This window comes from Boleophthalmus pectinirostris, unplaced genomic scaffold, assembly GCF_026225935.1.
Source record: "Boleophthalmus pectinirostris isolate CB_2022bp ecotype Guang Dong unplaced genomic scaffold, ASM2622593v1 HiC_scaffold_16, whole genome shotgun sequence".
Classification (NCBI taxonomy): domain Eukaryota; kingdom Metazoa; phylum Chordata; class Actinopteri; order Gobiiformes; family Gobiidae; genus Boleophthalmus; species Boleophthalmus pectinirostris.
This window is the reverse complement of record NW_026571095.1, coordinates 12,750,988-12,777,698: the sequence shown is the minus strand read 5'-3', so window position 1 is coordinate 12,777,698 and position 26,711 is coordinate 12,750,988. Positions and strand designations below refer to the sequence as shown.

General features: G+C 37.5%; 1 protein-coding gene across 2 annotated transcripts; it reads right to left on the bottom strand.

Moving 5' to 3' along the window:
• Nucleotide 1: 1 nt before the first annotated feature.
• LOC110157463 (oxysterol-binding protein-related protein 1-like) lies at nucleotides 2-26,711 on the bottom strand. 2 transcript variants are annotated; one of them, XM_055151699.1, is made up of 28 exons: nucleotides 26,289-26,711; nucleotides 26,130-26,215; nucleotides 24,612-24,686; nucleotides 24,286-24,397; nucleotides 24,122-24,207; nucleotides 23,075-23,219; nucleotides 22,904-22,971; nucleotides 22,503-22,547; nucleotides 21,824-21,897; nucleotides 21,641-21,704; nucleotides 21,106-21,207; nucleotides 20,900-21,022; nucleotides 20,749-20,827; nucleotides 20,155-20,258; nucleotides 14,820-14,988; nucleotides 13,191-13,392; nucleotides 10,485-10,560; nucleotides 8,532-8,666; nucleotides 7,687-7,784; nucleotides 6,608-6,790; nucleotides 4,180-4,287; nucleotides 3,803-3,892; nucleotides 2,948-3,074; nucleotides 2,169-2,285; nucleotides 1,954-2,077; nucleotides 1,769-1,859; nucleotides 1,640-1,660; nucleotides 2-929 (listed from the first exon to the last, which is right to left on the bottom strand). In XM_055151699.1, exons 1-28 carry the CDS (start codon nucleotides 26,410-26,412, stop codon nucleotides 827-829), a joined length of 2,931 nt encoding a protein of 976 aa, XP_055007674.1. In that variant the 5' UTR covers nucleotides 26,413-26,711; the 3' UTR covers nucleotides 2-826. The 2 variants fall into 2 exon arrangements, with proteins under 2 accessions (XP_055007674.1, XP_020777470.1); XM_020921811.2 differs by lacking the exon at nucleotides 1,640-1,660 and having other exon boundaries at nucleotides 26,289-26,710.

The following is a 26,711-nucleotide window of genomic DNA, read 5'->3' as shown; positions in this document are numbered from 1 at the left end:
ATTCAGTCCATAAGCTTTTATTTTACAATAGAAATTCTGATAAATTACCAAACCATTATAACAGCAGCTATTCACAAAACCAAAAGATCTTCAGTGCATGATGAGAAGAGGTAAGGCTTGCATAGTTATAACGGTGGTGCACATGCAGTAATCTTATACATCTCTAAACATCGATGCATAGAACACCAGGAATGTATTCAAATATGGCAAGACCTTCACACACAATCCCAAACCTGTAAGAGCAGCTACAGACAAAAAAAGACTAGATTGTGTACAAACCAGTTATTCTCTGTACATAATTTAGAATCCAATTTAATTTCTTACATCTAGCTACTTTATTACAATTGTATATAAAACAGGACTAGCTCATTGGCTTGTGCAGTTGACCTGACAGCACATTCAGTAAGTTGATTATCTATACAACAAGATATGTTAAAGGCAAATATATTAGAAGTCATCACTTTTCACTACTCTGTGTGTAGTGGTATCAGAGCTACATACATGAAATAACAGACCATCGCATCATGCTCACTCTTAAAGCTTGGGTAAAGTACAGCCTGGACTAAAGTCAAACAAAACGAGAATTGTGAACACTCCCAACAATATAATATTTCAAATAACGGCTACAGTACATTTTAGTATCTTCATAGTATATATATTTATAAGTGCCCGACAGCCGTAAGTTTGTGCTTTATATTTCACAGATCGCATTAAGCGTTTGTGTTTCTTCTTATTCAGCTTCCCCCAAACCACATACTGATCTTTTTTTCTTGTTACAAATCCTGCCATTATTAGCAGTCCAGGCAGCAGTGTGATGTGCCCTCCGTTAGTAGATGTCTGGTAGCTGGGAGTAGTTCCGGTCCCAGTAGCCTTTTAAGTAGAGCCAGTCCTGAGCTTTGTTGTGAGGGTTGGATCCTTGCTGGAACCACCTGCAAAACAGACAGCTGGTGAACATTCTGTATCAACAAAAAAGAAAGCAGCAGGAACAACACACCCAAAGTGTTAAAGGAACAGTATGTACTGATTTTAAATTTATAAACCTGACCTGTCTGTGTCCCCAGATACAAGGTAGACATCAAACACAGCTTTTACTGAACAATTCTAATGCTGATGTATTCTTAGTTACAAACTGGTCTTGATGGCTCATTTATGTATGTTTTAATTTGGTGTTTTGATTCTCCAGACGCTTATATTATCATAAAACAGAATCAGCCTCACACAAGTCTTTCATTTGGTTTGCCAGATTCAATACTGAAATTCAGTTGGTTTAAAGCTAAAATGACTCTCTGATCTGAATTCTCATTACCTAAACCCCAGCCCTTGCAGCCAATCATGAGTCAGTGCTAGTGCAGCCTCTGCAGGTCACTGAGGAAATTCTGGAGGTTTTGAGCTTTCACGTTAGGCATGTTCTGTCTTTATACTGAGAAAAATATAAATGTGTTCTCACTTGGGCTGAAAACTCAGGTTCAGTTATGATTGTATATTTTTTTTTAAAACAGTAAGAGTTCTTTAAGCTGGTTATACTTCAAAACATCATACTGACATCTCACATGTTGTAATGAACTTTGGCCTATAGGGGGTAGTGTAGTGCAGCACATCAGCAGAGCAAACACAAAACAAAGCTGAAATCCAATCAAACCTTGGTCCTAGGGCCCCATTTCTTCTCAGTGACAATAAAGATGAGAGTAAAGACATACACAGCATAACATAAAAGTAGTTAGTATGCTATTCTACACTTGAGCTTCCATGTTATAATACAGCCACAAACCTGTTCTTCCACTCCTCTGAAGACTTTGATCGATTTTTCCGAGCCATTCTCTGTTTTTCTTCAAGTCGTTTCTTCTCTGCACTTGCCAGATCTGAAAAAACAACAACAAAAAAACACATTTATGATGAAATAAAGGTCAAGTGGAATTGTTGGAGTAGAGGGTAAATCTGGATGATCACTCTTACCTATATCTCCGTTCTCCATGGCTCTGATGTCAGGCCTGAGTCTGCTGTCCGTGGGGGGTATGACTCCCTCCATGCTTTTCTCCAGCTCGTTCAGCTGCATGGCGAATGTGGAGAACGCATAGTACTGCCAGGGAAAAGCACAAGCACCATTTCAAATTACAGTGTGATCTTTCTCAGTGACAAATTCAATGTGATTTAAAATTTCTGCCTTGTACCTTTGAAGAGTTCTCTGGTCGTGGTGTTATTTTCCAGATGAGTTCGCTGCCGGGGATGACCTGCACAGTCTCTGCCTCAGGGGGTGGCATTTCCTCAGGCTCCTCATCCACATTGCTCTGTCCACAGGAACCAGGCACAGTTATTTTTCGTAACACTGTAGTACTTGATATTCTTAATGTACTTTTCTCTATGAATTTACATACTGTGTTGGCATTGTATTGGCATCTTAAGTTCTCCCAGAAAAAAACAAGTCCTAGTACTGGTATAAAATTAAAAATTGTATTGTAATTGTAATTGTAATTGTCCCCTACAGGTTATATTATGTAAATATGAGTGTGCGTTTTTGGGCTAAAACAATCTTGACGTATATATATTTTTCATTTTAGTGTACTTGATAAATTGTATGTTTGAATTTGGTTATGAATGGAGGTGGGCATGTAAGTGTGTGCAAAATCATAAAAAAAAGTTACTACATTATTTGGAGATATGTAAAAGTGCAACTTTGACAATATAATCCAAAAGTAAATAATTTTAAAAGTTGCAAAAGAGGCACTTTTCAACAAGAGTCTGCATTTTTTTAGGTTCATTTTAAAGTTAATTTACATTTTGTACCACATTTGAACATGAACCTAATCCAAAACAGAATGTCATTATTGGAAAAATAACCCTTCATATGGATGTCTTTGGTTATCTATTTTTTTTAAACATACCTGAAGTCTCATAAAACAGCTCAGTAAACACTTGTTAACCAGGAGTTACTCACTGCACCGAGCTTTACCTGTTTGTTTCCCTTTTTGTCATCTGAATTCTTTTTATCACTCTTTTTGTGCGCCTCAAATGCAGCCGAGTCGACCGTGTACAGACACTCAGTCCATTTGCCGTAGATCGCACAGAGCTTCTTTTTGCTGAAAACAAACGGTTGTGAGTTACACTGCCACATGGCTTTACAGCCCTTTTCCAGAGTATTGTTCTGATCAGAGGAAGGCCCTGTACCTGACTCTTTGTTCTAAGTTCAGTAAAACCCCCTTTGCTTCATGCTGTGTGTTGTAAAAGTCACCATTTGTAGAAAGAACACTGCATAATATTACCTTTCCATTAAAAAAGGGCATTATGCAAGCCACTGCCGCATATAAATCTTGAGCCAAATCGACTGTTGGATGAGTATCTCATAGGGCTGTGCAAGTAATTAAATTTAAGTTTCAGCCAAAATTCAGTCATTTCTAATCAGCATCAATGATGACATTTTTTGTGTGAAATGGCAATTAAAGGCCCTGTACTCCCTGTATAATCAGTAAGTACATGGTTTGCATGCTAGTTGGTGTTAATGTGAGGGTAAACTCCACTCTGGTTTCTGAAACTTGTAAAAAGTGCTTATAAACTCATCACAGTGAATAATTAGGATGCTGTAAATGCATAAGGTAAGTGAGGAATAATTGTGGACCACTGTAAACCATTTAAAGTAGTTCTGTTTTACATTTGTTCTGTTTCAGTTTTTACCTGATAAAAATCATGCAGCACGTTTTTGAAAGTCTATATTGTTTATGTTCAGGAAAGGTATACAGAAAGCCATTTTTATTTGCTTTTAATAAGACCAAGTACACTGAATCAAAAATTGTCGGCCAACTCCTGATACCTTTTATCTAAGATGTAGCCCTCCACTTTATGCAGTTCTTTTCCAAAGAGGCCACAGGGTCTGAACATCATGCTGCACCTCTCTCCAGTCCTGGAAATACAGCAGCACAGTGTTTACTCATTCTCTTTCACCACTCCCTCTCCAGCGCACCCTCTCAAACATTAATTACTCCTCTCATTCTCTGCTTTCTAATGGAAGCTGTCCCAGTTTTGCTCCTGAGATCAGTGCGTACAGTGAATCTCAAAGCAGCTCGAGGCTCAGTAGAAAGGCATATGGAAGTGGGAGTGGGAGGGGAGAGTGGGGCATGCATTCACAATAAACGGCCACGAGACGATGGCGAGATGAGACAATGGAAAGAGGAGACAATGGTGTATTACTTGTGATTGATGACTTCCACGCTGCCGTACTGCTCGATCCACAGCTGACCCACGATAATGTTATGGACACAGCAGGTGGGGTTGGTCCAGGTGTATGCTTCATTGTACCTGGAAAGACAAATGGCATTGGTGGTCAAACAATACGAGGCAATGAACTACATAAACAAAAAAAAAACATGTGGAGTATTGTAGTTATTTTTTATTCTGCATGAGAAAGAAATGTAAAGGGATTAGTTATTTATTTATTATATATTTATATATATAAGTAAAGTAAATGAGGTTTGTAGTAGGGTTGTCAAAAGTATTGAAAATCTGATAGTAATCGATACGAATTAGCATCGCCATCAATAATATCAATACTAAAAAAGTCACATTCACAGGACAGAAGTGAATCTTTGCTGAGTAGCTTTAGAATGATCTGTAGCTGTATCAGAGCAAATATAAGACCACAGAGTCGTATACACCCATGGACCACTATGGAACATACCTGGACAACTGAGGGATTACATATACGCCACATTGTAATATAAAAGAAAATACTATTATTTAATGTTAAAAATCACATTGTATTGTCTATCTATTCGTCTGTTTGTTAGTATTGAAACTAGGGATGGGCATTCGATGAAATTTTCTTAATTGATCGTTGGAAGAATTAAAGATCGATTATCGATTAATCATTAACGTTTTTATATAAAAATTATCATCATTATTACTATCTGCACTACTAATCTGCATAAATAAATTCAACTTTATGGCATATAAACTGTAATCACTCTAGAGCCACATCAGCCCGTTTGAGATTATAATGTGTTTAATTCAGTTTTGCGCAACTCTCACAGAAACAAAACTTAAAACCACATCGCTATTTTGCATAAACTAAGCGAAGATAAAAATACAGCTCTTGTGCGCTGATGCAGTTCAACTTCTGTCGGATTAAAAGACACGACTCAGTGGAATACAGGTTAGTGTGACCATATCTGCGTTTGTCAAAACCAGGACACCGTACGGGGGGTGGGAGGTGGGGCCTCGACATTGCATGACTCTCACCTGGCAAAACTTTTCCCACTAGACACTGAAACATATGTGCTGCTTTGTACACTGTGCACATGGACTCACACTTGTCCCGACCGGAAAGCGTGGAATTTCTTGTACAAGTCATCGTTGCACATCATTCGCATTTGCACTTCAGTACGTTGCAGGCTGACCGACATGTACGGACCTGTTTGGTCACGCTACGCACAGCAACCTACAAACGGTTTGTCGATTAAAATGAACATAATGGATGAAATTCTTAATGATCAATGATCAATTAATCGACTAATCATGCCCATCCCTAATTGAAACAGAGTTTGATTTTTTTAGTAGCATAACAATACTACGTACTTGCAGGATTTTCTATTTAAGTAAAAAAAAATGAATAAAAGCTGAATGAGCTCAAATATAAAAAAGTGGAATTTCAAATAATAGCTGAGGCTTGTAATATCCACAGCAGGTTTTCCACAGCACAGTATAATTATTAAATCACAACCTCTTGATCAAATCTGCATGTTTTAAATATTAAGTTACAGTAGTTTTTAAATGAACTCTTAAAGTGATTTCCAACTCAACAGAACAGATCTAACTGTTCTTTTACCAACCAAAAGGCTTTGAGTATCTCTAAATATTGGTGTTTTTCAGATTTTAAAATGAGATGATGTCATACTCTTAGATATGAGGCGGGTGTCAGATTTCTCTATGGATAACATTGTACTTTATTTACTCATGAAATAGTGTTTGTCTATGTTTTGCTGTCATCTGAAACTACAGTATAGTTACGTTTAATAAAAAATACACATTAATTGGCCTCTATAAAAATGTTATTCATAATAACTACCTCATTAAAGGGCGAGGGGTTACAGTAAGGATATTAAATTGACTCTTTTGAGCTTTTATCCACGTTATAATATTCTTCACTCCTCAAAAACATGTTTCATTCAAACATGTTTGATCTTAATCTTTTAAATATCAGTCTCTCTACATTTCCAAAGCTCAAAATTCTTTGCTCCACCTTGTGATGTCATGTAGCGGTTGTTTTCAAGTTAATGGCTATGTTTTACCTTTAATTCAGTTGAGACTGGAGATTCCACAGATGAAATTATCAGAAATGATTATAGTGAAGGTGTATTTAAAACACAGTGTTACACTTCCTGTATTACCACATGACATCACAAGGTGGAATAGAGTGTTTTCTGATTGAGAGAAGATCTCAGTCTAAACATGCAGGATTACACAACTCCAGGTATGTTTTTGATGAGGAAACAACATTATAACATGGATCAGAAAACAGCATAATAAATAGTTAAATAGTTAGTTACAAAGTCTGCATCACTATTACGTCGTCATGCTTTAAGGCTAAACAAGCAAAAACACTAAGTAGCTGTCCACTCACTTGGGCAGTTCCAGTGTGATGAGTCCTTTTGGCTCTGCCTCGATGCTTTTGCCCCAGAACTTGAGCTTGGGGTAGATGGAGCCGTGGAACACAAAGTCCTCCTTCAGGCCCTCTGCGTGGAAGGCACTGACAGGAGGGTGGTGGCTCACCTGCTCCGACATCCACCGGAAGCCCAAATCCTCCCTGCAAGACAGAAGAACAGGCTTTGATACTGTGGCACCAACTAGGCAAGAAAACATCTCTTTTTAATATTGGCAAACCTACAAAATCAAATCTATGGTAAACTCACTTTCTGTTGTAGCTGAGTGGATGTTGTGAATACAAGACTAGGGTTGTAGGCCTTTAATCGGTCAATTGATGGAGTTAACCAAAATTTCTATTAGTCAACTCATTATACTGTTTTATTCAGGTTATATTATGAGGATTAATATGGGGCAACATATGAAAGCAGAAGGTATGGAGTGAGTTAGCTGAAGATCTGGGAGTTGGTGTTTAATCTGCCTTTTTTTCTAGATAAATACTTGTTTTTGTACAAACTCCCCAGCAGGTGTCAGATACATAGACATGCAATAGTTTCAAGAGCTTTTGCTACGCCCCCTTTTTAGTCAACTACATTTTTTTTGGTCGCCTACAGCCCTACTAACCTAAGTTGTTTTTGAGTGGCAGTGATTCCAAGAGGTTTTTGAGCAATTAGAAACATGATCCTAAATATTAGCAATACTTTTCTTTTATCAAATACTGATTAGTTCCCTGAAGTTGGAAAATCACTCAAATAATTTATTCATACTTCAAAACAGCTAGTTAATGTGAATTTAACAATCCTGACAAAAGTATTATTAGAAAATGATGCTTAGAAGTTTAACATTTTGGACAATTTCAACGAATCTCAAATGATAAGTCTTTGGATAATTACAACCAAGGATAAGCAATAACATCTCCATGACGACAAGCAGGTGACAGATCAGCCCTACACCAGAAAAATGACATAGTGAATCATTTATAGAGAGAGTTGTACACATGAACACAGAGCATTTGTGAATGGCTCCCCCCTGCAGGTATTGTTCAGTGGAGCATCTCACCTGATTAGCTCGTAGGTTTCACCGAGGAGAGGGTTGAAAGGCTTTCCGGTCCTCTCCCACTGCGATGCTACAGCTGACACTGCAAAAGCTGCTACACACTGCCCCCAACCAAGCAATGGAGTAGAATTAGATTAGGCTCATTCAGATACTAGTAATGATGATATTGTTCCATGTACAAATGTTCCCCTCAGAATTATAATGTTCTACCTGATGTTTTGGTTGGACCTGACTAAGTGATTCATACATTCTTGTTCCTGAATATCTTCTGTGCACTGTTCGATTTTGTAGGGTTTAGTCATTTTTGGTTAAAACCATGTAAAAACCCAGAAAACATAACATATTATACTTAGGCTTTTAGAAAAAAAATCTGGACTAGTTTTTTCAAGTTTTTAAATTTTGTATTATTTTACTTCCTGATTGGACATGGGCACCAGGTATGACATACATACAGGTAATTCCATAATTATTAACCAGGTTGAAAATGTACCAGTTTAAACTAATAATAAAAAAATTGTTATGATTAGAGTAATACAAATAGATGACCACAATATTATTTTGCTAAAAGGTTTAAACTGCCAATAAATTTTCTGCATTTTCAAAGGAATTTTTTGTATTGATGATATATGTAGTGGTATTTAATTTTAGAACTCACTACTAATTCCCATACATTTTAACTTTATTCCTACAAACTGCCACGTGACTGAAGTAAAACTATGATAAATATTTACCACAGGTACCGTCTCATTAAACCAGGGAATAATTTGAACAAAACCCATTATCTCAGACCTACCCAGAACGCAGACAGAAGTTTATAATTCTAAGGGCACTAAACAGTGGGCTGGTACCTTCATCCTTTCGACAGAGTCTGTGGCGGCGTTGGCCCGGTGGATGAGGTGGGTGTGCTCCATGTACTCTGTGAGCCGCTGCAGGAAGCTCAGGGGCTCATTGAAAATCACAGGCATTGCAATTTTAGACAACTCCTGAAAAAGAAAACAATCAGAAATATTTATACCAGTATTGTCACAATACAAAATGTTTAAAACACGATTTTGATACTAAGGAATAAACTTGATAGCAATACCACTATGATACTTTAAAAACACTTATTAGACAATAGAATGTGATCCTCAACATTAAATCACTGTACTTTCTTTTATATTACAGTGTGGTCTTATATGTAATCCCTCAGTCATCCAGGTAGGTTCCATAGTGGTCCATGGGCTAGTCTATGTGGTCTTATACTGTACTTGTTCATTTTTGTCCTGTAAATGTGACTTTTTTGTTGTTGTATCGATAACTGCTCAAATGAGTATCTTCATATCTCTAATGACCTATAGAGAAAAAAAAATGGTACCAAGCTCACTGTCCTCTCAGTCAGCACAAATGAACAAAAATTTAACTATTTTATCAGTAGCCCCAGAAAGTGGTGCCACTATTTGCCAACTATTACGTGTTTGGTCAAGAACTTAAGGCCAAATAGTGTTAATTTGGCAAACTTATGTAGTCAGTGCCAACAAATAATGATAAGGCTCACAACTCATAGTCATTTTCTAGCTTCTTTTACTTTGAAGATTAAACATTTAACAGCTTAACTTCACCTGTTAGGGGCCATACTAACTTGTTAGATTGATGCAAGTAAGGGTGTGTTTCAGTTAGTAACAGTTTTAACAAATGCAGTGAGTAACTTCCTATTGCCTTATTGGTTTCCCTGTTTTAAAAGATTCAAACTAACCAAATTCAAATGAGAGCCTGAACTGTTGAGAGATAAGACCTTTTAAACAAATAGTCTGTGTATAGTGTAAAAAGGTAGGCACTTGATGTATTTGAGCAAAATGTGTCTTGCTCCAGTAGTTATATATTGTATAAGCAGCTCTTGAGGTCAAAATATACCCGCTGTCTGCATATAATTATAAAGTCTTTTACTGCAAGAGAATCACAAAGCGTGCAGTTAGTATTGTTGTTCGCATTACTGTGACTTCTGGCCTCTAAAAAATGTGAAAGTGAAATGGTTAAAAATTTGGATGCTCAAATCTTTTAAAATGAACTAGTCAATTTTTTCATGTTTTTAATGACAAATCAGGTACAGCGCCTTGAACTGACACCATTTAATCCTGACCTGCATGCTAACGGAACTGTAAGTAATGAACTGCTATTAATTAGGATTAGAAAATTAATAAGCGTAATTAAATCCAATCAGGCACTGCAGTTAAAGACAAGGATCCTGAGGGACTCCAGTATATTGACTTCAGTGAGGCTAATACCACTCCACTCAATCAATTGAAAACTTGTAATATGCATTAGCTGAAAGTATTTTGCGTTGTTTTGTTTCATTCACACATGTTTATCACAAAAAAAAACTGCATATTTAGGCTGTGTTCTTCTCTCAGACAGAAAACACTCTGTCCCACCTTGTGATGTCATGTGGTAATATGGACACAATGGAAGGGCTCCACTGTGTTTTTAAACTCCAATAACCTTCACTAGAATCATTTGGATGATTTAAGTCTGTATTGCTAGTCTACTACTGAACAAAAGAGAAAAGGTAGCTGTTAACTTGAAAACTACTGCTTCATGACATCACAAGGTGGAACAGAAAATTTTGAGCTTTGGAGATGTACACAGACTAATAATGCAGGATTACTCAATGTTTGTGAATGAAACAAAACAACTCCAAGTATGTTTTTGAGGAGGTAACATTCTAACATGGCTTACAACTCACAGGAGTCAATTTTGTATAATATTGCGTCATAATACATATGACAAAAAAAAAAAAACTAAAGCTTTTTATTTGTCCTTACCATGCCAATACATTTCTTCAAGATACTCCAGATGCTGACGTCATTTCTGGAAAACATGGGAGCCGGTAAACTTGTTCTGTAAATTACACAAACAGGAATTAATTAAAATAAAAAGGTTGAGTGCACATGTTGTTTTGTAGACAAGCTAGCCTGTGTTTTTGACTCAGCACCATCTTGCACTGCAGACTTGCTGACAACTCGAGTGTGCAATGTTGTACAGTGTGGAGCCTGCAGCAGATGGTGGCCCTCTTTAGCAGAGAGTGGTTATTTTGGCTAAATAACTATGAATACTGAGTTTGCTCTTATGATGTATGAGAGCGCTGTCTGTCTGACCCATTTTGTGTTCTAATAACCTTTAGCGGGATGGTTTTCTTGGATGCTATTTTCTCAGATCAGCAGACTGAAAATGCACAAGATGAAAACTAATGGACGTTGTGGTGAGTGTGTTGTGTTATTGAAAGGTCAAGATTTCTGGGAGCGTTTCTAAGATATAATATGCAGTGGTTTGCAATTCAAAATTGTACAGAATGAAGGCTGAATTTTAGAAGTATCACTAACATTCAATACTTAAAACTAAACAAAACATGAACTGTGTTATTAGTCACGATACTAAAATTCCAAACTCAGTAACTCAAGGAATTGACTCAATACTTGATACTGATTATGATACCAAAATGAAGATAAAAACATATATATATATATATAATGAAATTTTCATACCTAAAATAATAGTACTTTCTTAAAGTGAGGTCTTTTATTTTGAGCCTTTTTCAAACTAGTAAAACTGTTTATTAAAGCTCAAATTTTGTCCTGTTAATGTTTAATAATAATTGTTTAAATGAGTGTCTATTTTCAGTATTAATTCAGTACTGATTAGCATCTAATTACCTATAAGTCTGACAACTCTACTTATTTGAATAGGATTTATCATTAACAGACTGGCAAGAGCTTAGGCATTCATCAGTTCATCTGTCAATCAATATCAACCAGCCTTAATAATTTATATCTTATTTAATTCCATTTTCTTCCAAATGAAGTTCTAATCTAACTTTTTTGAAAGATGGAATTATCTCAGACTGCATGAAACAATGTCATAAATTGTATCCATTATGATCTACCACACCATTTAATCTAATAACTATATCAAGTCAAGTCAGTGTCTTTACACAGACATCGTCCGGATTTTTTATTTTTATTTTTTCAATTCACAATCTTAATTATGTTTTTGATATAACTAATAAAGGTGCACTATGTAACTTTTCTGGGGAAGGGTCCACAATCTGCTTTTCTCCACTGAAGTATTTTCGCTTTGCCTGGAATGTTACATAACACAGCATTAAACTTGTCCATCTCCATGGAGACAAGCGGGTGATGCAAACAGGAAAAATTACAGGTTAGATCTGTATTTTGTGAGCCATAAAGACACTTGTAACTGAATAAATACCGGATAGACAAGTTTAATATCATGATATGTAACAGCATAGGTAATACAATCAAATCTCCATGACAACAAGGAGGTAGCAGAAAAGTTACACAGGACACCTTTAGATTGCAATGGTCGAGATGGGGAGCTTTTAGTGTTTTGATAGGGTTAAACTGAGCCAATGGCGAGCTGAAGCCGGGGCACATTTAAATGACAGGAGGACTCCCAGATAAACAGAGAGCTCATACATCTGTAATGGCCACTGCATACGCACCTCTGCCTCTGCTCCGGCTCCCTCATCCAATATTCATGATTCACTTGTTGAATTAAGTAAGAACAGCCAACACAAAATCAGTATCCCCACAAATTAGGAAGCGTATCTATTCATCACAAACAGTACAAACCACAAAATATGGCCCTGGAAGCTGAATGTACTGTATAAAATATGTTTGTGTCTCTATGGAGTAGAGCCAAAGAGCAGAGTGCAAAAACAAAGCAGCAGAGTGGAAAGCAGATATCTTCTTACAGCGACCATTTAGAGGCCCGTTGCCCTGTACCCTGTCACCAGACCCGCACGCCAACTGGTCACGTGATCAATCAAGTATGCACGGCGCTCAGGAAGAGGTGACTGCTAAATACAGACATCTCTTCGAAAGTCTGAATCGAAGTAGTAGTACACGTACAAGTATAAGTATGTAATGTTTAAGTATTGACGCTAAGACAAAGTATTGTTACTAAAAAGTCAGTACATTGGGTGCAGGATCTGACACAATAATCTTATAATCAAAGTATTTTATAAATTGTCTAAAAACCACAAGCAGTATACTTCTGCAGTTAAAAATATATATTAAAACTACACCATATAAACTTGACAGAGAAATGTAGAAAAGTATTTGTTGTTTTTTAGAACATGTGATGATATAAATGAAGATTTTTTCCACTAGAAATAAAGGAATCAATCAATAAATGAAACTCATATATCCATCGGTTTCAAAGAAAAAAATTGCACCACTGTCATAACAATTAACAATGCAAAACCTCAAAATGTTCCCTATACAGAGCAAGCTGAAACCCTAGAATAGAATAGGTAGTAGTTCTATTAGGAGATTACTCGCTGACAATTTGTACCTAATTTGTGTAAACACATGCACATAAGCCAGTATTCGAGTACTGGAAAATACATCATTCTAGTGATTCTCATAACAAGCCTAGCTGTACACCTCCTTTTTGGCACCATTCAGCCGGGGTAAACAAGTCTGAGATCACAACAGAAGCTGTCCCACCTGTGCTGCTTGATTCCATTGTGTTGGTCTGCCGGGTTGCCATGGTTACCCTCCCCTGACATTCCGGTAGGCCCCGAGAGTGCGCTGGGATGGCGGAGGCTGCTGCTGCTGCTTAGAAGGGGGGCGTCTCTCCCCTCGTCCTCTTCAAACGAGCGACTGGCCACAGACAGGAAACCGCTCACCGACAGCTCTGAGTCCGACTCTGTGGAAGAACGGAGAGGGGGGGCAGGTGCCAGGTCATGCCCAAAAACAACAATGGCGTACGGGTTGGAGCGGGCGGCAGAAGGCTACTACAGCTCCACGTCCCGGCAGGATACTCTTCGCAAATAAGCGCTTGTGTTGAGTTCCTGTGCTGCCAGACAACCCCCACCTGAGGATTGTGTTCCAATGAGCGGCCTGCGCACCGGCTTCATTTCCTCCGACATTGTTTGCACTGTGCAGTCTGCACGCTCCCCCTCCCTCCCCTCTCTCACTCACTCGCCCATACACACCAGGCCTAGACAAATGCAATGAGAGATGATGACAATGATGGCTGTGTGCACACTGAGAGGATGCAGATGCTCATTATAATCATTAATGTCCAAATAACTGGCACACAAGTTTATTAATCTAAAACAAAAGTCTTCCTACTCAAATGTTTTGTGGGTAGAAGTCAGGAATAAAGTATGCAAAGTTATAGTAATAAGAAGGTAATTAGGCTAATTAAAGGAATCGAAAGGCTTACATTAGTTATAGTGTGGCTTAGTCAAATTTCAATGCTATTTGAGTATCAAATTTTGTTATCTATTTAGGCACATACTAGCCAGGTTTAGATATCTTCTATGCTTTGTGTCTCAGGCTCAACTTATATTTTCAGTGTGTAAAAAAGGACAGAGAAGTAGAATTGGTCACTGGACCTTGAATCTCAAGTGGTCAAGTGGTTTAAATACAGTATAGATACAGGACATGGGAGCATATTCTATTAATGCAGAGCAGAGTTTTTGTCTCTGGAGTATTGAGGCAGACCAAAAGAAACTAAGGGCTATCTATGAATAATGTAAGGCCTCCTTGGAGAGACTGCTGCACAGTATGCTAACATGTGCAAACTAGTCTCCTGCTCATAATTACTGCAGAACTGTATTGTGTTATAACAAACAGCATCCAGGCAGTTACTGTATAATGACCATTAAATCAGCATGAGCAGTGCAATTTTTACTCTTCACTATTAATATGATTCCAATTTGTGTAGATGACACAGTGTGGCACAGTCATCAGAACTGTGTATTTTTTCCATCTGACTTAAAGACACAAATATGATGAAATCATATGAAAGCACAACTTCAAATGAAATATAATGGAAAGAATACTGTGCCTCAATGAAAGAACTTTCATTGGAAAATTGTTTTGGGAGAGTCAGTCAAAAGTCAAGTTTTAAATTTGATACATGAATGTTATGGTATAATCTTATTCACTGTCTTATTGACAGTTGGTGCAGAGGTCAATTTGATTTTCAAGCTTAAATATCTCAGGACCGAGCTGTGCACCTTCAAACCCACCACTGACACCCACCTTTTGGCCTTGATGAACCCATATACATGTAACAAGCTGTAACTCGAGCTCCCTAATGAGCCTAGCTAGAGCCACGCTGACCTGAAAGAGCATCATAGAAGTCATCCTCCGTCAGGGCACTGATGGTTGTCCACTTCCTGTTGCTACGTACACACGCCTTTAGCTCTTGGTTCTCAAAGGAGAGAGACTGCAGCGCCTCAGTCAGAGCTCTGTTCTTCTCCTCCTCCTGCTCCAACTTCAGGCTCCACACCTGGAGCAGGACATCAGGAATAAACATAATGCAAATAATGAATAAAAGTACTGATATATTTATAACTTGAAAGTTATTGATTAGTTTGTTGTATTAGAGAGTATCTGTGTTGATGGTTTTGACACAGGCCATGGTTCAGACAGGCGTTACAGATCTAGTTTCTTGTGAATCAAACACCCTGCTCTGGGACAGATCTGTGCAGCCTGATTGAGTATCACTGTGAAGTAACCTGAGCTAAGGACACAGAGGGACAGGCTGGATCATTGTTTCCTATGGGCATTTGTTACCAAAGTCTGACCAGAGCACAGGAAACCAGCCATAGCCATAGGGCAGGTCTTCCTCCTGTTAATGCATGTGACAGCTTATTTGATATATGATATTGATTTACATTTAGCTGAACAAAGTAATTTCCTGAAGTAATTTAAAATAGCATACATGGTTTCATCCACTATGTATTAGATGAAACTTATTGGGATCCTGCATTATATTTTACAAATGTCCCTGGCCCTCTGCCCCACTGCAGCAATAAAGTGCTTAAAGGGGTGTGTGTGCGGTCAAAAAGTATTTGCATTTGCTAAAATGTTTTTGTACCTGATCAGCGTGTTGGAAAACTGCTGAACTGGCCCTTTCTAGTGATATTGATTAGCTTAAGTTGATTGATAGTCTGAATTTGATTTACCGTTTTAAAAAGAGCATCCCATTAATTGTAGGGATCTTTTACCCTGCACTTAATGTTAGATCAAAAGTCATAATAAAGCCACAGTATGTAGCTTTTAGACAAAAACAGAATAAAACAAAAACATGGTTTTGGAAAATGTTCCAATGTATGGTTTCTTTTTGGATTTTTACTTTTTCATGAAATCAAGCAGGTGATGTGACACCTCCAGTAAGTTAAATACTGTATCTATAATTTCTTCTTTTACATATGATTTATGCATCAAATTTATGTCACTAATCAGAATCTGTGGAATCTGTAATGTAATTGTTAAGTGTTGCACATAGCCATCTGAGCCTGTGTATTCATGGGATTCAGCTTCCAGTTATAAGCAACATATTGAGGGTTTACTTTTAGTTGGTGAAGACATATTGAGATAATATTTAGTTTTAAATTGTTACTCACTTAGGAAACAGCACAAAATTCTCATAATTCTGAAACTCATGGACACATAGAGCTTGTGCTTACAGTTGATTCCAGTCATTTGGCATAGGAGCTTGAGCAGAAACAGAATACTTTGTTGTGTAACTAGTGTGTTGTGTAGCCAGCTTCACTGCTCTTGACGCGTCCTCCGCCAGGACTCAAACTCTGCGCTATTTTAGGCTAAGACAGGCTGCTCTGGTGCTGCTCTGGGACTGCTCTGGTGCTGGGTGGCCCACACCCAAACTGCCGAGCTTTCACTTTATTCAATTCATGGGTTTCAGCTTCCTGTTATATGCATTTTTCCATTAAAAAGAAATAACATTTTGTAAAATGTTAATTGTTGTAGTAATGCTCTTACTTTATCATTTTGAAATGCTTGGATACATTAGTCATCAGACAGCGAATATACAGTTGCTTATGATTTTGTTGCTGCATGGCTAGATGTTGCATAAATACAGACAAAAACTATGATTTGAACGTTCTCTCTGTGTCTGTGTGTAGGTTTCCTCCAGCTACGATGGTTTCCCCCACCACTACAAACATGAACAATATATTCCCTTTTGGATCCTGGATTGCCATGAAAATGAGATTTAAAAGCACAGAGAGACTATTCTGGTATGTAATATATACATTTAAGCGTAACAACTCTTATCCTACTGAGCATAATGTGCATTTACATGGCCAGTAATAATCAGATAACTAAACAATCAGATAACCCAATAATGAGATCTGTTTTTGGAATGTGTTTACATGCACAACATTTGATGAAAAACACCTGGTAACAAGTGCCAGTTAATCAAACTACAATGAATTTTTAAACAACAAATAAATCTTTAATATTTTCCCTTTCATTTTTGTCTATGCTCCATTAGTTTTCCCCCTTTTTTGCATAATTTTCCATGTCAAAATAGGTGCAGTGTGAACAATCAAAATGAACTCAGATTATTCACATCAGATAACTAGGGTTAAAAGTCTTATCAGATTTTTGGATGTGCATGTAAACAAAGCCTCTGTTAACACCATCCTCCCAGAACACTTCACCACAACTTCAGTATCAGACTAGCTTTCGTCCTCCAACTTCAATTTTCTCTGCTCCTAACAGAACAAAATGTTCACTTACTGCCTAATACTGTAAATCGCAGCCATTATCAGGCAGCGCCGTGTTCATCAAGCCACTCTTTGCAATATTATGCTTGATGAGGAACTAAACTCTCACAAATTGGTCAGCTGAATGGTGATGGTCAGAAAAGCATTAGTAGCCTTTGATAGCATCCACAGCACACAAACACAAAGCACTATCATTCCCCGGCTGTCAGCAGCACAGGAGACAGATCTGCTTATCTGCTGTCACCGCTAAGTGGCTGAAATGTAAGCCTCGATTTATTTTCCCGACAGGTGTTCAATGTGCTGTCCAAAAACATGCCACAAGCCCAGGCAGATGGATGAATGAACAACCAATGCAGTTTCTTTCAAGGCAATATGTTAAAAAATGTCTATTCTGAAACTAAGCTAATAATAATGCTCATGCTATACTCTACATATTGTGTGTGTGGTTAGCAGCTGTGCAAGTGGGTCACCCTACAACTGTTCTGCTCCCGGGCGGCATACGGTAATTGGCGAGAAAGCCTTTGAGCTTCCAATCCTCCTTTTTTGTACACATCTGCTTGGACATGAAAGGATAAGAACACTGGTGTACCATTATTTTATGATCCTAACAGACAAACATACGGTGTATTTAAGAGAATGTTACTGTAGGATTAGATTTCATAAAGCTTATTAGAGTCAAACTCAGCATTGCAGAAAATATAATCCCGTTAGTGAATGTAGAGGCAGCGGTTTAGGATTGGGCTGGTACGTCTGGCAGCTTGTTAAGACACTTCAGCTTTTCCTTCTGTCAGTCCAGATGAAGGGTTTTCACGTTTTTCTGTGGCAGTTTTCTCCCAAACAACACCATGACTTGTGAAACTAGCTTGGTGCAAAGATCTGCCCATTCCCAGATGACTTGGTAGGTCATAACATGCACTGTAAACATGGCCCAATTGGTTAATGAGCTGGAAGTCCTTAGTGTCTATATATTTAGAACTGTTTGAGCATATACAGGATATTCTACTGTATTTGAATGTATGTATTCAAACTGACAATATACATTTTCCTTAGACTGAATCACTCTCAGTGTTATAATATATCTTATTGTTATCAACTAAATAAATAAAAGCTTTTAAAGATCCTATATTGCACAGGGTGGATTCTTATGATCTTTAATCCATGTTATAATGTTGTTACATCATGAAATACATACTCAGTTGTGTTTTGTTTCATTCACACATATCAGTAATTCTGCATTATTACTCCGTCTACAACCCCAAAGATAAAAATGCTCTGTTCCACCTTGTAATGTCATGAAGTGGTAGTTTTCAAGTTAACAGTTACCTTGTCAATTTCGGGGCTGAAATCATCCAAATGATTCTAGTGAAGGTGTATGGAGTTTAAAAACACAGTGGAGCACTTCCTGTATTACCACATGACATCAGAAAGTGGAACAGTGTAGTTCCATTTTGAGAACTCAGCTGAAATATGCAGGATTTGTGTGAATGAAACAAAACACAAAACCAGCTATGTTTGCATTGAGGAAACAACAGTATAACTTACTGTAGATCAGAAAATAGCTTATTATGGGTTATTTAATAATAAGGGCCAAGAACATAGCATAGATTAACTACAAAAGCCTACTCCAGAAGCATTAATAAACGTCAAATTTAGCTCCAAAGTCATTTAAGTGACACATGATTGGCAGTAGACCAAGCCAATAACTGCAATCTGTAAGCAATTGGATTAATTCTAAACATTTAACTACTTGCACAGCCTACACATACCTTCATATCACTAACAAGATATTACAAAATGCACATTAATGAGTTCAGTGATTTTTTAGAGAATAAAAACTATAGTAGCTAGTAAACTAGGGCTGGGGACAATAAATTTTTACTCATAATGATGACTCACAATTTTTGCTTTCATTTCATTATGTCTTGCTAAAAATGCTAAAATATAAGGTAGACATGTAATAAAAACTAATTAAAACAAAACCAAAAAAACACACTTTCAAAGTGTGAACTCCAAACTATGATTTACTGATAGAAGATTTGCTGCAGACTGCGCCGTTAAAAAGATCCAAGCCTATTATTCACGAATTACAGATGACAGAATCTCAGTCTTGATTGAAATTTGATTAAATGCACAGCCCTACTCTAGCCCCAGTTCATGCTTTACCAAAAAATTCAATTTTTAAACACTTAGATTAACAGGACAGACAATCAGAACGCACAACTACTAATACTTCCACCCCACATTAGCATTCAAATTCACACTGTACTACCCTCCGCAACTTACAGCCCTCCCAAGTCCAAAACAAGCCAAAGATTCTGGAAGAGAGTGGAGTTGTGGTACCTCTCCTGATGTTGGCGTCACTGTCCTCTGTGTGTGGCGGTCTTGTCCCTGATGTTGTGGACGTGTGTCTTCTGTCTGCGAGCATGTGCCTTCACCCTGACAGAGTACCTCCCGAAGCAGAGCCAGTGAATATGCGTGCGCTTGAGTTCCCTCGCTCAATGCACAGTGCCTTTCCCTAATTCTATGTGTGTGAGTGCACGCGTGTGTGTCTGGAGGCTGAATGCAGAGCTAAGCATAAAACCGGATCGTGCCTGGGTGTCCGTGCTATAGGCTACAGCCAATAATTACTCCACGGTCCCAATGCTTTCCCCAAGGGCATAGACAAAGCATGGGGAAGCTAGAAGGATGCATATGAACGTCTGGTTGTACATAATAGGAGGGGATATTATGAGAACTATCCAAAAAGTAAGTTCACAAATTTTGAACCAGATCGTTTCCATCAGTGACTAGACCCTACAATTCATTATATGTTATCACACTTTTAAGATGCAGTAGAAATTAAAATAAATTTAAATTTGAAACAGTTACTTGCAAAAAGTTAACCTGTTGTCATTTATTTCAATAATTTTTGGAATTCAAACCTCTTGTTTGGACAGCAGTTCCAGACACAGGTGTAGAGAAGCGGCGGTTTCAGCTGAAAGCTCACTGGTCTCTTTGGCTTTCAGAGAAATGGATGGATCGATTGCTGCAAAAAGAGGAGTCTGTTCATCTTCCACTCCCAGTAACTTAAGATACAATGAGGAAAAGGTTTAACTCAAGAGTCACAACCCTTCACTGATCACACACCGGGCATGCAAACTTTACCTTTATACTAGCTGAATGCTTAGCTCTCTTGCCTTGCAGCAAGAGGGTCCTGGGTTCTATTCCCCATTCTATGTCTGTCTGTTGGAAGTTTGAATGTTTTTCCTTATCTACATAGGTTTCCTATAGTTACTTTCCCTACCTTCTAAAGCATGCAGATAAGTTAGCAATTTGTCAATGTACAATATGGGCATAATGACAAATAGAGAAAATTGAACCCACAACCTTCTTGCTGCGAGGTGAGAATTCTATTTAATTTGTATTTTGTCTAGTTTGAGAAAGAGACTAATAATAATAATTCCACAGTAATATAAATAAATACCACAGTTCATGACTAGTCATACGAAGATAAGTAGACAAATTCATTCACGTACCACCATCTTGCACATTTTTCACCAAAGACAAAAATATTGACACTTCCTTCTCCAGTTTCTGTTGGCAAGCACTGGCAGTCTGAAAAAACACAAGAAGCAATGAACAGTGTTATCCTTGTTAAAGTCCGCTGTCACAAATGTGATGCTCTACCTGAAGAGCTTGGGCGAAGCTTGCCACAGCTGGGTCATTGAGTTCCTCTTCGTCTGTCACATGATCTTGAATCTTGTGCTGATGGCCAAACGCTGCATGTGCATCTATGGCTTCTAACCATTTCTACATTCACAAAAATCACAATACTTAATCAAGTTGATCCAAAATAGTCTGAACAACACTGAAAGTACTGTGGGTGATCTCACTTTTCTTTTTGTGATTGAATGTATTGTTGGGGAGACTTTGAAATTAAGAATAGTGCCGTCAAAACACCTGAGCATGAAGAAGCAATGATCCCATGGTTTCACCTAGAGAGAAATAAGCAAGTAATTTTAATTTAAAGAGGACATATTACATAAATTCAACTTTAAGACTTTTAAGCATGTTAGAATTGTATTTCTTCATCATTAGTTTACTCAGAGTTGTATTTAAACTGATGCATGCATGCATGAGAAATCTCAAAATGAATTTCTAAATATAATCCTGTATGGTTCTCCATTTGAGGCTCAGCAAATTTTCGTTTTCACCTACCCCCTATCCCCACACAATGTCCTGAACTTATTTACAATTATTTAAAAAATGTATACATACATGTTTGGTTTAAAGTGGACCCATGTCTTTAATTAAACTATTCCTGTAATTTAGATCATAGCTGTTTACAATGAAAAAATGTAACATATGACCTATGCATGTTATAGTTTAACTCTAAATAACAGAAAAAAGCATATGCCCTTTTCTTACCATACAGTAAGCTTGTGATAGGGACGCACTGCCTTGTTTCCGCACACCTGCTTTAGCATCTGCCCTAAAAAAGACAGATGGAAATTTGAAGTAATGAGCCAATGCACACAGCAATGTAAAGTATATACAGATGTGGATATTTTCTTTTTGGTATAAATAATTAAGCTAATCCAATTAACTTACTGAGTGTGGTACCAGGATAAGGTACCCTCCCTAATTACCACCCAATGCAATCGCCATCCAATAAATCTGGAACTCTGGTAGGCAACACAGAGGACTTAAAAGTACATGACAGGTTAGTCTACTCATTTCCCCAAAACAGAATTAACAGAATATTATAAAATACAGCCTTTTTCTGCTTAGTTCATGACATGCCTATAGGTTATTCCATAACTGTTACCTAGCAACCATAATGTTAACAGGGCCAAAATGTGTTGAAATTGCACAAGTTATGATTAAACTGGTAAAAATAAATGACCACACCTTAATTTTGTTTAATGAAGGTTTAGCATGCCAGGAAAATGCCTTCCTTGAGCATGAATTGTCCGTGAATTTTGGATGAAATTTTTGGTGTAGATGACGTAGGTAGAAGTATTCCTCATTGCCACGTCTTGTATTTTGTCTTTTCTTGCAATTTTTTTCATAAACTGCCTCATAACTGATGTAAAACTATATTTACCACAGCACTATCCCATCAAACCCAGTAATAATTAGAAAACACAAACACGTTATTTGCACACAAAACATTGGGTAGAAAAAAATCATAACACTGTTTTGCTGTTGTCTTCTCCTCATATCCGAACAAAATTCCATCACCAGGCTTGTTTACAATGTGAAAGAACACACTCCAACATCTGGGTACCTTCCAAAGAGGGCCTTCAATCATTGGCACACCATTGTTCACTTCCTGCACAAAAGAAATAGCCATTACTCTTACACATAGACATCTCTGTGTTCTACTTCCAACAACAATTATTCATTACAAAGTACAAAAAACATGCCTTGTAATTGAACTTAACAGAAAATGGTATGAGACAGCAAAAAGTTAAATAGATAAATATTATAGGAGAGGGGAGCTAATTATATTTTCTCAAAAGGTGTTCATTTTATTTAGTTTCAGTGCTTCAAGAACAGCGGTCAGAGGATCACCAAAATAATGAGGAAGGCTCCCCAGTGTCTTGCAGCTAAAGTGCAAATTTAACAGCAGTCCCATGGGTTCTGTGAGGACATGTTTACACAAAAAAGATGTGAGGACTCAGTTACCTTTTGCTGACAGGCTGTTAATATCTGTCTTATTTCATCAGTGGAAGCCACATCCAAAGCTGTCTGCTCTGGAACAGACAGAACACAGGAGCTAAAACATGCACGTTAGCACGCATTACCTAAAATAATAAGCTAAGATAAGGTAAAGTGAGGTAATAGGTTTATTCATACCATTGCTGTTTCTGATGGTTGGTTTGGCTCCAGACTTAAGCAGTTTTATTATGCACTGCTTCTGCCCTCTGTAGGCGGCACAGTGTAACGGCGTGTTCCCCACTGAGTCTCTGCAGTGAATATTTGGATGGTTCTTTCCAGTGAGCTTAAGAAATGCGTGAAAGAGTTAAATGGTTATTAAAAAGAAGAATTGCAATATATGATGGTTACAAAAGAATCATTACATCTGAGGTAGCAATTTTTTAAGTCTTACATCATGATGTAAACAAATTGATTTACTACTAATTATTCAGAAAGTACAATTTTAAAATATATATTTGCTTGATATAAAATTATCTTGTTGGTTCTCAAGCTGGTTATTCTAAGATCTCCTCACTTTGGTTTGATGGATTTCACCACTAAAACTGCAAGGGCTCTCTAAACATGACATCATGAGTCTTCTGTATTCATGGGATTCATCTTCCAATTAAATATGGTGCCATTTTTGAGGAAGGTTGGTCATTCTAAAGATGTATTATTTTGTTTTGAATTGTTAATTGCTATGGTAACAGTTAGGACTGCCTATTGCCAAGTATGTCATTATACAATATGGCTCGAGATACAGGGTCCAAATATGATACATCCCTAAAAAAAATCTTTTAAATGAACTAAATGTATATTTTGATTATGTAGAATAAAATATTAGGATGTCATGTTCACAATGACCATAATGTAAAAACATATGAATAAGTCACTTTTTTTTATCTATTAGCAGGTAGTGAATTGTATAACTCTGCAATTTATAATGAATTACCATTGTTTAAAAGTGTCACGAAGTGCCAAGAAGTCCGTACTGATACATTAATGTATTGATATTTTGAGTACAGTCATAGTGACAGCCCTAACTTTTCATAATCCTGAAACCCATGGATTTGACAAGGGGTTTAAAGTTCAGTTGTGGTTGTACTGTACAACTACTAAATGAAAAAAATAAATAAACGCAACCCATTATTTACTAATATTACTCATTCCCTCCACTTTTAACAACTCTGAGTCTCCATCACAAACCAGTTTGGACAAAGTGGCTAAGTCTCCTTCTCGAGCTGCTTCCTGAAGTTTCCTCTCCCGTCTTCTTGCCTCCCGTCTCTCTGCAGCTGCAAAAGCCCAAAAACATTTATTCAATCCACAATAATGAGACGCCAACGCAAACGTTTACAAACGTCATATCATACCCTCCAGCATTGTAACGATTTCATCATCCTCCGTGACATCTTTGGGGACTTGGGCTGTTCCATTGATAATGTCGACACATGCATCATAGCGAAGCAACAGCAAGACAATCTCCTTTAGAGGGGAAGTGAAGTGAGTAACAGAGTGGAAGTGGACCCATAAAACTTAAGAAAAAGTGAGGTGACATTTGGGTGACGGCAATTTCTACAGACATTAGTTAGAAAGCAGGCAGTGTTACATCAGCACAGCAGAGAGAGTGTGTGAGCGATAGAATAATAGATAGAGATAGAAAGAGAGAAAGAGAGCACTTGCACTTTTTCATTTTTACCGTTCTTCCAGTGGAGGCGGCTTTGTGTAGTGCTGTGTCACCCGCATCGTCTTGCAAATTCACATCGGCCCCTGCCTACAAATGTCCCACGGATTTAATATCGCTCAGTCATCAGAGGTTGCAATAACATGGTGTGATTATATTATCATTGATTATGATTAGCATACTCCAATCAAAACATTGCTCATTTCAAATTCAGTAAACATATTGCTTTCTACCACTGTTGATTTTGTCGAGTAAAAGACAATTTGTCATCGTTTTGTTAATTTAATATTTTCATTGGCTAAAACTAAATAAACACGAGATAAAAAGTAAGCATCAAAACCAAGACAGAAATTGCATTCCTTTGGTCAGCAAAACTAATAACTAATATAAATTTGATAGTTACCTCCACCAAGGAGGTTATGTTTTTGCCGGCGTTTGTTTGTTTGTTTGTTTTTTGTCTGTTAGCAACACAACTCAAAAAATTATGGACCGATTTTGATGAAATTTTCAGGATTTGTTGGAAATGTGAAAAGGAAGAACTGATTTCATTTTGGGGGTGATCCGGAAGAAATCCTGGATTCTGGATCACTTTGAAATTTTAGTTAACATTGTGGTAAATGGGGCCAAAAATTTTGTTTCTCAATATCTCGGTTAATTATTGACCAAACCCCATGAAATTTGACTCAGGGATGGACAATGGGATCCTCTTTCATATTCCAAAGGCTGATCCGGATCTGATCCAGAAGACTGATTTTATTGCAATTTACATAAAAAATGGGGATAGTCCTTGGCGGAGGTCTGCGCTCTCTGAGTGCTTTTCTAGTTTGAACTGAGATTTTCCTGATAACAAAGAGTAAAAATAAATGAATGAAAGGAACAAGGGTAAAATAGAAATAGTAATCCTTATAAGCCTCTTATGTTTAAGGAACACATCTTTCAAGTTTACCCATGAAGAACTGAAATACACTTCATTAGAGGGTCCACCACCTGCTTGGCTCCAGATATTGCTTTGTCTTGATTATTTGAAAATATGGAAAAAAAATTGGAAATCACAAGTTAATGAATACGTCTATGGAGAAGCAAGCCTGCACATGATGCGAATTCATGTTTTTCAAGGTATTTCTGAGCTGTAAAACACTTGTAATTGATTAAATGCAAGGCAGATATGTTTAATGCCCTGTGGAACATTCCATATTATACAACTATGGGTGTATTTATGCTCAAAAATTCCCTGAAAAACATACATTCTTACTATGAGCGGGGTTGCCTCTTCACAGATATAACCTGTACCTTTGCTTCGTAGTGTCATCTGCTTGTCTCCATGGATATAGACAAGTTTAATGCCATTCTTTAGGGCTTTCAAGATATAGCAATAACATATCCATGGAAACAATCAGGTTGCAGACCCTCTACTAGAAAAGTTACATAATGCACCTTTCATTTATTAATTTTTTTTCTCAAAATTAACAAAGTTTCCCAATATCATTTTGAACCCAGGAAGCAGCCAGTGTAGATTTAGAATAAGCAAGGCACCTTTACTAATTCCTCCACTGCATCTTTATGTCCATGAAAACAGGTTAGATGTAGAGGGGTCCATCCAGAGTACGGTTTCCATTTAACTGAAATAAAAACATAATATTAGCAGCGTATGAACGCACGTGCATGCTAATAATGACGGTATCTTTCACTTACAACGACAATTGATGTTGAGAGAGATGTTCTGGCTAATCCTCGACTGAAGGAGGCTCTGGATCAGGGTCAAATTGCCCTCTTTAGCGTACAGAAGAAGATGGTCCTCTACTGTGTCCTCCTCCATATCCACTTCATTGAATACTCTTCACCGCATGACCGTATTTGTTTATTAAGAAAAACAAACTCATATCGCTAGCTAGCCTTCATTAACCAATATTGTAGTTTAGCGTTTTTAGTTTTTTTTAACAAATTAACTGAATCAGGGCGCGGTTAAAATAAGTTCAGACTTACATTTCACTTTGTAAATAATTGTCGCGGAAACTGAAGAGAGTTTAAGCTAGTTCGTTGATGAGTTCAGAGAGAAGAGAAACATGTGAAAGTGGAGCTGCGTCACGTGAGCGCGCAGCTGTTCCACCGGTGAGA

Bases quoted from the DNA above. Each gene is read 5' to 3' on its own strand.
- LOC110157463 (XM_055151699.1), bottom strand. From the start codon at position 26,412: ATGGAGGAGGACACAGTAGAGGACCATCTTCTTCTGTACGCTAAAGAG. The intron at 24,208-24,285 runs GTATGATATGAC...GGGCTTTTGCAG, and splicing joins AATCGTTACAATGCTGGAGG to CTGCAGAGAGACGGGAGGCA. The intron at 2,078-2,168 runs GTACAAGGCAGA...TTTCCCTGGCAG, and splicing joins GACCAGAGAACTCTTCAAAG to TACTATGCGTTCTCCACATT.